General features: G+C 40.6%; 1 protein-coding gene across 3 annotated transcripts in view; it reads right to left on the bottom strand.

Moving 5' to 3' along the window:
- FYCO1 (FYVE and coiled-coil domain autophagy adaptor 1) overlaps window positions 1–17,976 on the bottom strand; it is a 45,886-nt gene that overhangs the window by 23,242 nt on the left and 4,668 nt on the right. For 2 of the 3 annotated variants that reach the window (XM_030971827.1, XM_030971828.1), the window contains exons 2-9: window positions 13,110–13,286; window positions 11,062–11,168; window positions 9,816–9,941; window positions 6,475–6,581; window positions 5,470–5,613; window positions 4,652–4,745; window positions 1,634–4,264; window positions 734–826 (exon numbers count right to left, since the gene is read on the bottom strand). In XM_030971827.1, coding sequence (XP_030827687.1) covers window positions 734–826; window positions 1,634–4,264; window positions 4,652–4,745; window positions 5,470–5,613; window positions 6,475–6,581; window positions 9,816–9,941; window positions 11,062–11,168; window positions 13,110–13,164 — 3,357 coding nt within the window. In that variant the 5' untranslated portion in view covers window positions 13,165–13,286. The remainder of the gene's footprint in view (window positions 1–733; window positions 827–1,633; window positions 4,265–4,651; window positions 4,746–5,469; window positions 5,614–6,474; window positions 6,582–9,815; window positions 9,942–11,061; window positions 11,169–13,109; window positions 13,287–17,976) is intronic. The other variant, XM_030971829.1, reaches the window with a different exon arrangement.

Genomic DNA, 17,976 nt, shown 5'->3' with positions numbered 1-17,976 from the left:
AAAGAATACACCCTGAAAGCTTTTTCACCAGCTAAAAGCTTCAAAAGATAAAAATTATATAGGAGGAAAAGTGTTGTTTATTAAAGCCCATATTGAATATGAAGGACAATCGAAAACAACCCAACTTCTTTCACAGCTAGACTCTCCAGAGAAGTCTGCCAAATTTGGAGTCCCCAGGGCACATAGCTAATCGCATCTAAAGGTATGTATTTCTCCTAGCAGGCAAGGCCACATCCAGTAATCTTAAATTTCTTCTTTCTGGATTCCTTACATCTCAGTATGACCCTTCTAACTCAACCATTCGATAAACTTATTGCAAAAATTGTTTTTTTCTGGCTGGGTAATTTCTCAGCCACATTAATTCTCTAATTCAGTGCCTTTTGCAGCCTGCAAATAGATGGATCTACACATGTGGCTGTATGGGAATGCAGGGCCTAAGAAAAACACATCTTAAACCCCACACCCCCATTTAAGAAGAGAACACACAGCCAGGTCTTACATAAAACTTGACCAGCTTTCAAGGCAGGACAAATCCTAAGTGATATCATGCTTTTCATAATCTCTGCTTCAGTGGCTGTCAGCTGCCCAGTATTTTGCCTGCAGCACCTGTGTTTATACAGGGGCATTCTCAGACTCACAGCCAGTCATCAGAAATGCTGCTCACCTTCCCAGTTGTAACACTAATGCCAGCTGACACAAACATCTCTGGTTTTAATTCAGATCAAGCACCTACTTGTAACTCTGTAATCTCTTCCTCCGCTGCATGCTGTTGTCGCTTCTGCTCCTCAAGCTGCTCTCTTACTTGCCCACACTCCTCACTGACAGCCTGGCAGAGAGATTGAGCCAGTAGTTAATAATCCTCCAGCGGCCACCCCTTCAACTACAAAATTCCCAGCAGTGAATTATGAGTGCTTTACTGCCATGCATGGGATAAATGCAGCACCACTGGCTCATGAAAGACAGCTAAAAGACACTCTCAGAATCAAGCAAACTCACTTTATGGTGGCACATTGACTGTGTTTTACTGTTACTTTGCGTTGGCTGTTGCAAATCTCAACAAAAAGAAGGTCAAACCCATGCAGGCATAAGCCTCTGATCACCCACCAATCTTAAGACAATTTATCAGAATGGCAAAGCAAACACAATGAAATCTTCAGCCTTTAGGTGTGCTGTTTCATATACACAGGGCTGACTCATGCATTTTTGAAAGAAACACTTTGATCTTCCCAGTTGCTACCTTGAGCATCAGAAAGCAAAAATACATGAGGGAATTAAATGCAAAAGCACCTGGTCTCAGCCTAAGTTTCCCTTCATCAAAATCAGTTCTTAGAAGAAACAGTGTTATAGGTGTTAGGAACAGGTCTTGAAATGTTCCTACCAAAAAAGGGAACAACCATAGCTGTGACCAGAGGGACAGCAGATGCCACCTTCACCGCCAGTGTAAGAAATCATCGCCCTTTTACCTCAGATGGACCTAGGTCATGAGCACAGAGATATTTTCAGATTCCCAGGCTAAAGCAGGTTGCATGTTAGTCTCAGAGCCTGACCCACACAAACCTCAGGATTTCATGCAGTAATTGCTGTAGCAGATGGTAAAGCAGCTCCCTCAGTTATAATAATTACATTAATTTACCTTGAATTTTGTCTGATAATTTAGAATCTCTGTGCTCATTTGAAATTTTATTGCAGACAGCTCTTCTTGGCTGGTCTCTTGGAAACTCTGTGCCTGTTTCTTTATTGTCTCCAGCTGCAATTGCAGACTTGGGACAGATGCAGCACACATTTGAGCCTCCTCTAATTTCTCTTGCAGGCTCTTGTTTTCCTCTCTGAGATTAGAGACATCAAGCTTCAGCTTCTCCTGTTGCTCTGCTGCCTGTTCTTCCAGTTCTTTGAACCTTTCTGTGGCCTGGGCCAACTGCTCTTCTGCATCCACTTTTTCAGAGGTCAAGGCACAAATCTGAATGCCAAGTTCAGCCATATCAGTGTTGGTCCTGTGGAGGAGATCTTTATTTTCTTCATTTTCCACTCTAGCATTTTCCAAATACCGCTTAACCTTAGACAGCTCTTCCTTTAGGTTCATCAAATTATTTTCCAGCTCAGCTTTTTGATGGGCTGTTCTCTCCTGCTCTTTTTTCAGCTTTTCTTCCCTTTCTTTACATTCCACCAGTTCTTGCACGTGATTTCTGTTGAGAGACTCACTCTGCTCTTTCAGCTGCTGGACAAGTGTCTTCTGCTCACTCAGGACAGTCTCAGTGACTGCCAGCTCACCTCTCATCCTCTCTCTCTCATCAGTGGCCTGCTGAAGCTTGACTCGCAGATCCAGGACTTCTGCCTGCAGCCTGGACACTTCACCTCTGTTGACCTCCAGCTGCTCTTCACTCATGGTCAGTCTGAAGGACAACTCTTTTGCCTCCTTCTCCAGGGACGCTGCCTGCTGTAGTTGCTGTTTTTCCACTGATTCCTTTTCTGATGTGAGAGATTCTATAAGTTTTGTCTGATGAAGGCATGTCTTTTCAACGCTGAGCTTTTCTACCTCCAGAGTCTCTGCTTTCTTCTTGTGTCTTTCAGCTTCTGCTCTTAGCTGCTGACATTGGCTCTCCATGCCCTGCAGTTCTACTTCCTTCTGTGTGAGCTGTGACTGGAGACACTCTTTGCTTTCCTTCAAGGTGTCCAAGCTTTTTTCCATTTGTAAACTATGCTGTTTGGCACTCTTCAGCTGTGCTTCAAGTGAGGCATAAGACACCTTGGAGGTCTCTTCTCTTTGCTTTAGTTCTTCATATTCCGAGTGCAGAGCCTCCAGCCTCTCCTCTAGAATGTGGCTTTGCCTCCTGGCATTCTGCAAGTCTTCATCCAGCTGTTTGTTCTCACTCCGGAGCTTCTTCTCTTTTTCATCAACTGACACCAGGGCATCATCTATCTCACTCTGAAGTTGTTTCTCAGAGGCTCTCAACTTGGCTACATCGGCTTCTAGGGAAGCTTTAGAAGCTTCCAGATTTTTCAGCTTCTCTTCCATCTTCTTCTTAGACTGCTGCAAATTCTCATTCTCTGCTTTCAGTTTCCTGCTCTCCTCATCCAATTCACTCACTGCAGAGTTTTGCTGCTCCATCTGCTCCTCCAGCTCCTTGACTTTCTGCCTGAGATGCTCCTTTTCAGACATGAGTTTCTGGTTTTGCTCCTGAAGGCTACACACAGTCTGACTCACCTTTGTTAAGCGACCCTCCTGTAGTTGAAGTTGCTCTGCTTGTGACTGGACTTCCTGCTTCAGTGCTCCTTCTCTCCTACCATACTCCTCCTCAAGTTTCTCTTTTTCCTTCCTGGCTTCCTCAAGATTTTTTTCCAGTGAACCCACCTGAGCCAGCGACCCCATTACCTGGGTCTGGAGCTCAGCCATCTCCTTTCCTTTCAGAGTCAGGGCCTCCTGAAGTGCATTCTTTTCCTTTGCCATGGTCTCCAGGCTCCCAGTCAGCTTTTCACTCTCTTCTTTGGAGTTAGCAGTGAGGCTACTGTATCTGGATTCCAGTTCCTTCTGTGCCTGTTCTTTCAGCAGCAGCTCCTCCCTTGCTGCTTTCAGCTGAGATGCATGTTCAGTATTGAGTCTTTGCATATCTGCCTTTGCCTTTTCCATCTCCTGAAGCTTTTCTAACAGTGCCCGTATTTGTAGGGCAGAGTCATACTGGGCTGTGGCTTGCTGTCCCTTTTCATCCAAGGCAGCATCAACTTTTTCAAGGAGGTTGAGGTTCTTCTGTTCTGTGGAACTCAGCTTGGCTTTGAGCTCATCAATGCAAAGATCCTTCACAGCAATCAAAGCCCTAGAGGTCTCCAGCTCCTGATTTGAAACCTGCAATTTTGAGGCATAATCTTCCTTGCTGGTCAACAGCTGCTCCACCTTTGTTGAGTGTTCCTTCTGCTGCTCCGCTGCACTCAGTTCCAGTGACTGTAGGCACTTCTGCAGGTCATGTACAGTGCTCTGAGTGGAGTGTGAGACCTCACACTGCTTCTGTAACTCTGTGATCATCTTTGTCAGCCGGGAGTTCTCCTCACTGTAGTTATTGCTCTTCTCCTTTTCTACCTGTACTTGTTCCTTTTGAAGGCTGACAGCTGCCTGGAGCTCCTGGTTTTCCATTTCTAGCTGGTGAATACGATCTTGAAGTTCCCTCTGCCTCAGTTCAGCCTGGTCAAGTTCTAAACGCATCTCTTCGTAGCTCTCAAGGTGTTCAACATTTAGTGAGTTATTTACATCAGGGCTGGAAGGAAACTCTTGTGCCTAAATGAACAAAAGGGGAAAATCAGAAAGTTTAAGCAGCATTAAACATTCATTCAAATGGTGTGTTCAGATGAAAGCAAGTTCAGGTTCTTAATGTACAGTGACATTGTGTGTTGCCTTTATAGCACTACAAGATATCAACTTGCAGGAAATGAAGCTTGCTTTCTCAAAAGATAAATGAAAACATGCCTGTCTGCAGGTAGTCTTATGAACACATTTTTTTCTTTTACAAGATTTGCATGTTAAGTTGCAGCAGCTGACAGACAATTCTCTTTACTTTTAATTAAAATGCTTTTTGCAGACTCATAACCATCATAAAAGTTCTCTGAAACTATGTCAACGAAGGACCTACCATGACATATAAACATTTATTTGCAATTTGCTTACCTGCAAATAATTGCTCACTAAACTGCTCATGCTGGAACTGCGACTTGGGGGCTTCCATAAATATGCTGAAGATCCAAGTGAGGACAGAGTCCTCCTGTTTAGAGAAATAATATCTAAGGTAAGTCTAAGCACATATATATGTATCTTTCTACTTGTATATGTAAGATTGATCTAGTGGTAACTACCACATAAAAAAGGATATAACTGCATCTGCACTCGCGGCCAGCAACCACTGAAGTTGATGAAAAATAAGATAGGGATATCCGAGGCATCTATAAAAGGTGATGGGGCTGGCAGCTGTCACTTCCCTCATCCACAAGAACCAACGCAGCCTTGCTCTAAGGAATTGCATCGCTGTGTGGTGGCGGATCAACCAGAGGATGGCAGCAAAGGGCCCTAGGAAACCCCCATACAAATGGCTCTGGACCAGACCTGGTAGCTTTTGTTATCCCTCACTTGTAGGTGGGATCACCGTGGCTGCAAGTGAAGCACATGGCTTGGCTGTGCAGTCACTATATGTCTCAGCTCTTGAACCAGAGGAAGCTGAGAAGATTTCTTCTTGTGCGTGTATAGATGAGAATAGTTTGGGATTTGGGCCAAAATGCAGCTACTGAAGCGCCATATTACAGAGCACCACCTCTGATCCCTGGTTCTCAGTATACTGAAGGACAAACAGGACAACTTGGTCATGGGAAAAGCATATACCTGCTCAAACACACGTGTTCCTACCCACAAAAGCAGAAGCTTTTACAGATTCTTTAGCAAGCAGGTGTTTTATGGCCTTGTAAATACAAAATCACAATGTGGCTCTATCTTACCTGGCAAATGCTGGCCAAGCAGCATCTAAATCATAGCCTCTTGATGCCAAGTCAAACTGAACATCAGTGAGCTCATAGAGTTGACCCACAATGTCAGAACTCATTTTGGAATTCAGAAATGGACTTCTTGCATAGTACCAGTCACTTGAAAACAAACAAAAGAGAAGTAATACGCATTCATAGGCAAAAGGGAAGCAGCAGTTTCTCTTACATAAAACTCCCCACATCGTTATTCACTCCACCACAGAAAAACTATGATACAGTATTTTAAACACAAATGAAAACAATTAGACCCACCAAACAGTATTCCACCCCTTCAATGTCAATGAAATGAAACAAATTTAATTAATTCCACATCTTCAAAGGAATCCCTGCACAAAATGTTTTCTTCTCAAATGCTTGGGCAAATCACTGACAATACAAAATATTTGCAATACACTGGATAATCACACAGTAACTAAAGCATACATTTAATACATCAAAAATGAGGAAGAGAAAGCAGCATCCAGAGTTAAATACATCATGAAAATAGCTGGCTTTTTCTTAAAGCCCTAGCAGTGTCCCTCCAACCAAATACAAACTATCTTTGGAACTTCCTGGCCAAGGGCAAGTTTGGTCCTTTGTGTGACCATCCACAGATATATGTAAATGCTTTCTGGGCTTTGTGCAACACATCCAAATTAATCCTCTCTCATGATGAATAGCCCATCAAAACCAGGATCTTCAATACTTACAAATACATGACCTTTGAGACTGACGTACAGAAGCATCAGCACAACCCACTCCATATATATTAAGCTGTGGTAACTTTCAACCTTTATAAGCCCAAGATAGGAATGAACCAGTGACCCAGGCCAAAAGGTCTATGATCCTTCATATCCTATTACCAGCTCTCTAAGCCAAACAATTGGAAGTGTTTCAATTTCTTTCAATAACTACTAGGTGATGCTGCTTGATCACACTCAGCAAACACCCTATTTGTTAAAAAAGCACTTTGCTATTCACCTGGTCACTTTGGTGTTCATAAAACATTGCTGCAAGGTGTCTGCTAGCCTTTGGTGAACCAGGGAATAACGAATAAATGCTCTTCCTTTTCCAAGAGAGGTTCGTAGCTTGAAGGGAGAAACCACAAGAAAAGAAAGTTAAATATCATTTGTGATCATGTAGAGACATGGCCAGAACAGCCTACAAAGCAGCACAAAAATACTCACAAAAAGCCACTGTAAAGGAAAAAGTTGTAAAGGAAGCCAGTAAGAACTGCCACTGAGAAACACCTTTTCCTAAGTCTGTCATTGGGTGGAATCTTTTCAGAATGATGAATTTGTTTCTACAGCTGGCTATAGTTCACTTTATAATAATACAAAAGGCACCACAGGATCAATGAATCATCTAATATATTGAGTACCTGAGCACAGACTATGCTAAGAACATTTCAAAATAAAAGGCAAATCTCAATGTGCCCAGCCAAGACAGAAGTGACAGCTTAAGTTAATGAAGATGTGTATGGCCACAGCTGGAAGAGCTTTAGGAAAGATTAAGTCATAGAACAAAGATGTACACATATACAAGTACACATCCCCATGGACACAGTAGCCCCACACAAATGCAAAAAGCCTTTCTTAATATTTAGCTGCTAAGTTGATTAAAATCTAATTATTTTTTCAGACGAAGAACAGCTGCAGGACCAAAATTAATGGATCTTTTTATGAAAACAGCTGTTAAATCAACATAAGGGGGATAACAAAGCTCAGTACTGAGTTTTTTTATAGCTATTGGCTTGAAAAATCAATACTTTGTATTTACATCTGAACCACTTTCTTCCTGCAGAATACTGAAACACTGAATAGTGGTGTTTCTTCTTTCCATCAAAGTCAGCAATCCATTTAGAAATGGAAAAGGAGTGTGATGAAAGAATTTCTCACCTAACTGCTCATCTAACTAACAAAGCAAACACATTTATGTTTTAAAATAGAAGACAAGACAAATAATAGAGAGGCTGAGGCACAAGTTAGTAGGCCACTGTGAACTTTGCTTGAAAGGTTAGTGTGAAAGAAGGCTCAAAGGCCACACAAGCTTTCTTTCCCATCTGTCAGTATTCCACTGTGCTGAAGTGAGAGCAATACCCTCAGCTTCCCTATTTTTGCTGTTACTGAGCTTTTGCTCTGAAGTAACACAGGCTCTTCATTCAGTTCAGTAGCCCACTACATACAAAAATGTTCCTTACAAATGGAACCTGAATGAAATGTGGAGCAAAGATAGCAACACTTTTTATTGATTTTTGTTTTGAATTCTACAGGATGCAAAGTGCAAAATACCATGGTCCCTAAGCACTAAGTATCCCGGAAACAGCAAATTTAATTTACCACCTGTTTTCACGCTCATTCACCCTGCAGATATCTGAACATTTCTTCAGGGAGATGCTATCCCTACTCTGCGCACAGGAGCTTACAAGTGTTTTTTCCTAACTAGGCAAATTTTGTGAATATCTTAAGAACTGTCAAAAAAACCCCCAAACCCTGGAAGCCACAGAATTAATCCTATCCTTACTCCCATTGGTTTATCAATTTAAATTCTGATACTCTCTATAAGCAACATGGAGACACCAGAAAAAAAGGTACATGATGAGAAACAGAGGAAAATATTTACATATATACAGCTAAAAGTAGCCAAAGACTATTTGACTAGGAAACAAAACCAAGCCACCTCCTGCTGGAGCCATTTTAAAAATCAGGGAGGCAGAGTGTCTGGAATTGACAATATTTCCATGTAGCCAGCAAACATTGTAGCTAAGGTGCAGTGTATGGCTGTAAACATTTGGAAAGATGTGTATTAAGTGTAATCACCTTTGGAAAGGGAAAGGGGAACGACCAGAACTCACTGCTCACCTACTGCTATCAAGAATAAGGCCCTCTACTTAATTAACAGATAACAGCTTCCAGGATATTCTTATTTGCTTCCTTGCTCCACCTCTCTAGCATGTCGTGCACCCTAATACTAAAAGCACTGCAAGCAGAGCAGAAGCAGCATTTATGCTGTTGAATGTCTGACTGTTCTTTAAGCTAATTGCTATTACTATTTCCTTTTTGTTCATTTCCAGGTTTGAAAGCCAAACCTTATTGCTTATTGTTCAGTAAGCAAATAAAGGACATTTGGAAATCTTTATGTTCTATCCAGCCAAGTTCAAAAATTTGCTGCTGATTTCTACCTGTAAGGAAGGGGAGTAACAAACATATATTTATGCCATGTGTCATCTAATTTCTGGGCCCAAGTCTGCCAGCTCACTTATCCAAAACAGATCACTGATTCTTTTTTTAGAAGTTTGTATTTCTAAACCACAAGTTAATAAAGATTAAAGAAGCCTTCTACAAGCTAATTTCTATGGCTGCACATGAATTGAAGTAGAAAATATCCTGCTTCCAAACTATAATTTCTGACATTGCGCTAACAATTTGAACAGCCAGAGGTACTGAAGAAGGAAAAAGCAGAGCAGCCTTTATATGTGGCAATATGCAGGTGATACCACAGGCAACAAACTGCTGAACACTACAGCACAGCCACCTTTACAGAGAAATCTGCAATCACCACACCACAGCCTCTTCTATCCACTAGGAAAATCTTCTTCAAACAATTCTAAAGACTCAGACAGGATCAACACAGAAAGCTTCTCACAGCTTTTTATTTCACCAATGCATTAAGCTGAAGACATAATGTGGTTTTTAACAAGATGAAGCTTCTGTTACTAATCTAAATCTAACAGGAACAAGGCTTTTTGTGCTTTTTGTGCTGTTCCTGACAGCTTACCCAAAGGGAATAATGACAATCATCCCTAGTCATTTCATCATGCTATTTCACACAGAGGAACAGAGTTCAGACAGAAGATGAAATTGCTGCTCTCAGTCAGTCCTCCTCAAGTCTATGGACCAGTTTAAAAAGTCTTAACAAAAGTCAAATATGGTGAACCTTTCATCTTACACTTAGAGCCAGATCCTGCTGTAAGCTTTGCTGAAGACGGCATGCTCTACCCTTGACTTAGTTTTTAATTTCTTTTTAGAGAAAATAACATTAAGTTTATGAAAACGCAGGGCACAACCAGAGACAAACCGGTCCGTTCACTTGTGTAAGTAGTCTTTGAAACAGGAATCAGGCTTTTGAATCCTACATAATTTAGTGCCCTAGTAAAAAAAGTAATCTTGCATTTTTATATTTCATGTGAAAATGAGAAAAAAAACCCAGTTTTTTTGCTATATGTTAAAAGCTTTTTTGTTTGTTTGTTTGTTGCTACTGCTCTCTGAAAAAACATGGCAAAACATAAACCACATATTCTGATGCTTAACTGATATACTTACTTCCGTAATAGACTTGACAAAGCGGATTCCATCATTAGCTCCTTTGATTTTTGCCAGACAGTCACAGAAATAATCCCAGTAGTCTTTTCTGTTCCCCAGCAATGTGCTTTTTTCTTTCTGGTCAAACTTAAACCAGGAAAACAAAATACAATGAGCAATATTTAAATAGAAATACACTTATATATAGCTACTTGGAATTCTGTTCTTCTCCCAGCAGCATGTGCTTTCATGACTCCTCTTAGCTTTAGCCAGCGCATTCACAAAGGAAAGAGACACTGCACTGTACCACTGCAATCCAGCAGTTGCAAAACCTACTTAACTGACAGTCAGAGATAATAATGTTCTGGGTCTCTTTAAAATACAGACATCCATTCAAAACTCCTGAGACAAAGACTGGCAGTAGATTCAGCAGCTGTTCAAGAGCAAAGCACTAACAACCAGTTGCTCAGAGACCTACAATTAAGCATGGCAGTAGCACACATGTATGTACCAGAAAAACCCGCTCTAGCTAAATCATGTTCAGAGCAGCAATGCAGCAAGGGTATGGACTGAACCCTGGACCATTCAAATCCCAAAGTATTTTCCAGTTTCTGCTCTGCAGCCCCATTAAAACTCCCTTGCCTGGATTAAGGCTAGATTAGCATTTGTTGCAAATTAGCATTTGTTGCAATCAGTGGCATGACTATGGTATATGTGGACACCACACTATACAAACTGAATTTCAGTTTGCCCAGCAGCATCCTCTTTTACTTAAACCTTAAGGGTGGACAAAAAGCAGCTCTCCAGATTAAAAATCAGCCTTTTGCCTTAGGACTTAAATACAATAATAATAAAAAAAAAGCTTTCCAAAGTGAAATTGTTGAAAATTCTATAAATTACTTAAATCCAATAATTATTTTTCATTAAAATGTCAAGATATCATTGCCACAGTTTTTTCAGGATAATTTAGCAAGATATATCTTTAAAATCAAGTTCAGCTCTTTCAGATCAATAAAGAAATGCCTTACACACCTCAAGTCAAACTTCCAGCACTGCCTTTTGATTACATTTATTTTCACTTGAAATAAGTATAATAGGCAGCACATATTTCAGTCCTCTTATTACACACACCAAAATACAATAGAAAGAGAGACTCAACTGGATATTTATGGTTATTCGAGTTAAAATCCACATAGTGAAGAGTCAGCAAGAGAAAATAAGGCCAAGTTTTGCAGGTGGATTACAAATGACACAAATCACTTTTTACCTGTAAGAGGTACTCAAGCTTGTAGGAGAATTTTTGCAAGTTGACACTGTCGTCTGTGATCGGTTCGCCTCCTTCTTTAAATTCTTTACTTAATTCAGTCACTGCATCTTTAAAACAAGACAGCAAAATAGTTAACTAATGCAGAGGACATATAGCACCGAATCAAACACCTAAATAAATGCTCTCCTCATGGACACTCTGCATGTGGACTCATTTTCTTTTAGCTGAAATGTCTTAATGACAATATGAAGAAATGACTGATAAGGTTGTAATGTGAGACCACCTATAAGAAAATAGGGGTTCAAACTGTGACAATCTGTTGCATGGATTATTTCTTCTTAAAAACACACCCAGTATTTCTGACACTTAGCAAAACCTGCTAACAGACAACTGCTAAGTGCTACCTCAGCAGAGGGAAGAGAAATAACTTTTTGCTGTCTCATGTGCACATTAAGGTATTGCCACAGGACAAACAGAATTCTGATTAGAAAGGACAAAGCACGTAATCTGCTAAAGGGGATCAGTAACACGAGAACAGTCGTTCAGTCAGCACATTTATCTTCTCCATGCTTTATTCAGGAAGGTTCAGCTTGTGCTGGTTACAAACACAAATGAAAACATAATTTAAATAAAAAATAAGCATACAGCAACTCTGCTTCCCTGAAATGTACACCCATAGTGGGTAAGGAAATCTCAAGTCAAATATACTTTATTGTCCCACTCTAGCCCCAAAGGGACACTCTAGCCCCAAAAGGATGTACTTCTCAGCATCAGAACTTACTGATTTTGAGTTTGCTTTCCCCTTGGTCTTATATTTATTTCAGGTGACTGAGTGAGCTTTAGCTCTCAGTGCCACTCAATAACCCTTTGCAAATTAAAATTTCTTCTTGTAGTAGTCACATAGATCTCCTTTTTTAGGTTACAGGAAGGTGTAGATTTTCAGCTTTGGTGCATATACCTTTTATTTAATAAAAATTAAAAGGAAAAATATCAGAATCTTGGGATAGGCAGCTGATTAGGACAGAAAAGGAGCAGAAAAACTGTTATGAATCTGATAACAATTCTGCCTGCAACAGAGCTGTTTAAATGAAGCTGGCTACTTCTAGTGGAAAACAGGTTCCACTGCAGCAAAAACAGCAGGTGTAATTCTCCAGCATCCTTCCTCTGGGTCTCCTTTCCCAGCTAGGTTTGGCCTCCTGGCATCAATGTAATCGATATAGGGTGACTCTAATTAGGGAATAATGTGCTCTGACTCCATGATTTTAGAAGGTTGAACAATGTTTTATTAAGTTATATTATATTACACTAATACTATACTAATTACATACTAAAGAAATACCATATTACGAAATACTAAAAACAACTTGTGACTGTCTGGAGACAGCCAAGACACAGCTTTGACCCAATTTGCCAAAGAATAAAAACAACTTTCACTGATGTCTAATTAACAAATCACTTTAGGTAAACAATCTCTATAACACATTTTACATGTGCAAAACAACAAGAGTAGTAAATAGAGATAAGAATTGTTTTCTCTTCTTCTCTCAGTTTCTCACTGCCTTCCCCAGGAAAAATCCTGGGAGAGAAAATTATGCATCTCTCTGTCCAGAGAATGTGAATACTACATCCTGTTTTTTCCCTTCCCATATTAGCATCAACTCCACACCAGCTTCCCATTAAGGAAGGCTGAGTTTTAGGCCCTTTCTCTTTAGTTCACATGAAGTCTTGTAGCAGCACAGCTTTATGCATGCTGTTGAAGTACTAGTTCACAATGCACACCTCACACACCACTTTCTTTAAATTATAAAACTTATTTTTTCTCTTACATGTTTAAATTTACAGAATTTAGGACCTCAGGGTCCTGCAGAAGGTACAGCACTTGTCTCACAAAAAAAATCAGTCACACTGCACACCTTGAATTATGTTGCTACAGTGCTGCAGGAAAAAGTTACACAATAGAAAACACAACTCCTACTCTCTGTTATCTAAACCCTGGAGGATGCAGTCCAGCCTCCAGAACGTATCTGTCAGCATGGCTCTCAGTGTACCTTGCAAGTCTCTGATAATTCGCTGCAGCTGGCTTTCACCACTCGTGGCTGCCATCTTGGAAACAAAAGGAACTCCCCTCCTGGGCTGGTAACCTTTTCATCCATCTAGATAAAAACTGCAGAGTTCATATCCTTGAAGACGATTGGGTTGATGACAATTATTTTTCTCTGTGACACCTGCAAGTATAAAAGTCAAAAATAAAATGAAAGTCTTTATCAGCTCAAACGAGTAGAAAAGAGATGCTTCGACATTTTAGGTCTTGTTGAGTAATGAATTCCAAGGCCAACCCTTTTACAGGAATCTCCTTAATGTTTTCTTCTAGTTTTCACTTTCCATTTCAGTTATTTCTTCAGTTATATCTTTCAAAACAACCAAGCAAATCTCAGAGAGCAATTTTCTCTGGCTGGAGTTACAACACAGTTGGTAGTACAGCTCAGCTCTGGCTGGCATTTCACTCAATCTATCTTGTGACCCTGAGGAAGGTTCCAATGACATGTGATTTTCCCTCCCCAAACCCTCTGCCAGACCTTCCCTACTGTAGAGGCTGCAGAGTAAAAAGATAAGACAACTTTTCCATTTCAGAACGACTTTCAAGACATAGAGTAGGCACGAGCCAAGGAGTCAAAAATCACACATGCTTGACTCTCTGATACTGGAGCATATTTTTAATGTGCAAGAACTATTTAAATATTTAGTACTGGAGTGTGATTTTAGCACAAGGAGCACCTCTCAACCCCTTCTCAGAACCCACTGTTCCCTACACATGTAAGATGACACCACTTTATTTTAAGCTCTGTTACAGCATCCCTGGCTGGATCAACATACCTTGTACCACCTTCTTTGCTTAAGATGAATTATACTTAGCGCTCACAGAAAATTTTTCTTAAGGTAAAATTAATTAAAAACCTCAAACACTTTAATAAAACAACCATGCCTGGGGATGCAATCTTTCCAATGCTGATCTGGAAACAATCATTCAAAGAAAAAAGCCACACAGAAACTACATACGGAACTCATACTAAGCATCCTATTCAAAGGTTGTTCAGAATTCTGTCTGCAGAGGTACAGCCAAAGTTTCAAGCAAAGACAACACCCAAAGTACTGAATCTTTAGAAAAATTGCTGTTACACATCAGTGCTTTTGTTATTATTCAAGCTGAACTGCAATGAAATTAAGTTGTTATTAAAATCTTGCAAACTTTTGAGTCTAATGTGATTAGGTCACATTATTATATCTCCTTTCTCTTTCCATTCTTTCATTCCCAAAAGAGCTACATTGGCACGGCTGAAGTAAGTGTCTGAATTAATCAAACAGATCATCCTTCCTACCTTAAGTATTAAGGTATTGATAGGAAGTGACCCCAATGTGATCCTGTATTCTTTTCTATTTGAAACAAAGCAAACATTAACAAAGCCATGGAGACAGAAGAACATTAAGTATGAAGAGAAGGCTGAAACTAGGCTTACCCCTGAGTTTCTCCGCATACCTGTGCTTTCTTACATGCTAGTTTCCATTTCCATGCTTTGATGTTAGTTGTTATGTTATGACACAAGTGTCACGTGGACCATGTGCTGTCTGGGGAAAGCTTTTGCCTGCAAAATCTCCACCACAACCAGTTGCTTCAGGGACAGAAGACCAGAATAGCATAGACTACCTGACCTGTGGTGCCAAACACAGTTTTTTACCTTAAATCAACAATGTGACATATCCAAGATTCCTATCTCGATGCTACCCAGAGATCCTACAAAGTACGACACTTGGACACGGTTTAGGTAATACTGAAAAAAAGCAAGAGCTCACTGAGTCAATGTTTCCTTTCTAAGCACTCCCAGTAATACTGGCCGATCTGCTCAGTTTGGCAGCTGTTACAGAAAGGAGCTGAAGTGAGAAGACTCTGCCGTGTGAGCAATGAAAAGACAAAAAGTGCATCCAAACCTTTTCCTCACACAAAGAGGGAAAAGAGCAAGGACCAACAAAGGGTCCTGCCTGTGCTTCCTAAAGGCCAGAATAAACTCCCATTCAAGGCTCCAGAGACACAAAGGCTTTGGAAGAGGCATGCCAGGAAAACAGCGAGCAGATCAATGGCAGGCATCTACAGAGAGAGTAGGAAGTTGGGAACTGAGCCTTTATTTAGCAATAACCAGCAGGGAGTGGGACACTGGGCATCCTATGGCAGCCAGGCACAGCACGGGACCTTGTCAAATGCTAATTCCCAGCAGGGTGCACAGGCAGACATTCACTGGAAGAGGACTAAGGCTGTTCAGAGTTTCCCCAGCCCCATTAGCACTGCTGAAATCAGTGTGCATGCCCAGAAGCCACAAATAAGTCACTACTGGGTGCACAACAGGTCAGTGGCACAGGGCAAGAGAAGGCTCTGTGCTCCCAGTGGGTTGATCTTCCTGTGCCAAAGCAGCCCACGATACCCATCTTTATTCCTGTTTGGATGTCCTATGTACAATGTGAGAACCCTGAAAAGAAACCACAACTCAGCTGGAGGCATGAAGCTGCACAGCCCACTCCTCTGCCTATTCCCTGTCACCTCTCAATACCTGGTGCCAGGTCTCACAGCTTCCCCCTCCCTTGCATCACCTCCCACAGACGACATATGCATTTATCCCCTTCTCTTCCCAGAGGTGAAAGGAGATCTTTCAACCTGGACTATGACATAGGGCAAATGTGCTGAAACTTCTACTTGCTTTCTTCTCTACAAAAGGGGGAGAAAGGTTCTTCTCCCCTCCATGGTCCTTCCAGAGGTGTTCTTAGAAAGCACAGTTTACCCCACAGAAAGGTACAGAGCTCTCACTTCCTATGGCAAAGAAAGTTGATAATGTATCTTAACTGGTTTCCCAAGGTTTCAGAATAGGAGGAGCTTCTTAAACACCTGATCTAGTCCTTTCTGATCACAGAACATTTTGCCCAGAATTCTTTAGTTCCTCCAGCATTTCCTATCCTACTATGAACACCTGTAAATATTTGCTTTGTGAAAACAGCATGATACATTCCTCAGGGACGAGTGACCTGCTGTGGGTCAAGAGCTTTTTAGATGATGCATCGTTACCTCTTACATAACAGCACTGGACTAAGGCTGATGGCATTAACTTGCCCAGAACTGCTGAGCTGCAATGACACCAGCACAGCTACACTAAGGACCTGGCACAGAGGAGGCAAGACAGGCCATGCCACCAGTCCCTCCTCGCATTCCTGGGCCGTGCCTGCTGATCTCTGAAGGTGGTTCCTGCCTCCCTTGCTGGCATAAGTGCTAGTGTGGGGGTGGCAATCTTCTTTACAGAGGAGGATATCCTGGAGATTAAAGAAAGAAGCAGAAAGGAAATAGCCCACATACAAGAAAAGGAAAGATTTACCTGAAGGGGAGTGAGACACATATAAAACAGGTTACAAAGTATAATGACTGTAATTAAACTGGTTAATGAAGTAGCTACAATGACCTATATTTAATCTGATTCTATAAAATTTATCTATCTTCATTTTTTACATCATGCCTGCATCTCCAACAGCCAGCTTTTTATTTTTTTATCAATTGGTCAGTTTTAGGCAACTTTGACAGAAAGTAGCTATCTTTAAAATATAACATCTTCAAAATATTACTTCTCCATGTGCCATGAAAACAGGAAGCAGGGAGGATGTCCATGAGCAAAGTGTCTCTGCATTGTTAAAAATGCTACAGTGAGACCTCTGTTATAGCCTGATACCAGAGAATCCATTCCCCATCCAAATGTGTTTTCAGTATGCAGTAAGAGCAGAGCTCACATTGCAGACTTGGTGTAATTCAGGTAAACAGTAAATCAGGTTTGCAAAAAATATTCATTGGAAACCAAGATCCACTAGTTTCTACTTCTTATGGAAATATTTCTTGTTAATATGATTACTCTGATTTAGTTGTTCCAAACAAGGGTACTTCATCACATGGCCCCAGATGGTATCACAAGACCTTTAATTATCTGGTGCCCACAATCCTATGCCTTTTTCTAACATTCTATATGAAACAAAACAGGCAAGAGAATATACTGAGAAAAATCCTATGTTTATAAGTCATAAATTTAACTGCATTATTTCTTTGTGTAGTGTGAACATGATATGTTCTATAAAAGCAGACACTGACTGTTAACTGCGAGGCACACAACGGAAAAGAACTCCAAACAGCCTACCTGGTCATCCAGCTGGCTACAAAACACACTGACAAAAGACACTGAATGCAAAGCTCATGGCAAAGATGAGGGAAAAACTGAGGAAAAAATAGTCCCTAACTCTCAGAACTGTAACAGCATTGATTCAGTTAAATAATTTCATTCCAGTAATTGTCTGAAAAAACTACTTTGTACTTCGTTGTTGCAGTAAACATAGAGCCTCAGTGAAATTCACAGCAGCTGTGCTGCAGTTTTTCTTATTTTGTACCACGCAGGCACATAGAACCACATATCCATAAAGCTGGAGAGCTATTTGCTGAAAGTTAGGATCTGAGGTATAAAAGAGACAGCATGATTCTTCTGTCACACACACACGTGCTTTTTACAGGGCAACTCAACCCTTTGTGCTTTAACACGGCATACAAAGATACGTGACTAATAAAAACACACACTGGACTATATTAAATAGGAGGATTAAAAGCAAAAGGCAGGCACAGCCTGAAAGACAGCTAAGGTTTCCATTCCAAGAAGTGAAATTTTCTTTTCAAATTAATCGTTCCCCTTAATTTTCTATACCAACAAAACTTCACATTTCAGTGACAAAAACATGGTTCGGGAATATAAATAATTAGCAATAAAAGACATCTTGCTGAAAACACATGTCCAGAAAAACAAATTCGCAGAGGATCATAACATAGCAGAAGAGAGTAACTAGATGAAA

The sequence above is a fragment of the Camarhynchus parvulus genome, chromosome 2 (assembly GCF_901933205.1).
Source record: "Camarhynchus parvulus chromosome 2, STF_HiC, whole genome shotgun sequence".
Taxonomy (NCBI): Eukaryota; Metazoa; Chordata; class Aves; order Passeriformes; family Thraupidae; genus Camarhynchus; species Camarhynchus parvulus.
This window is presented reverse-complemented; position numbering and strand designations above follow the sequence as displayed.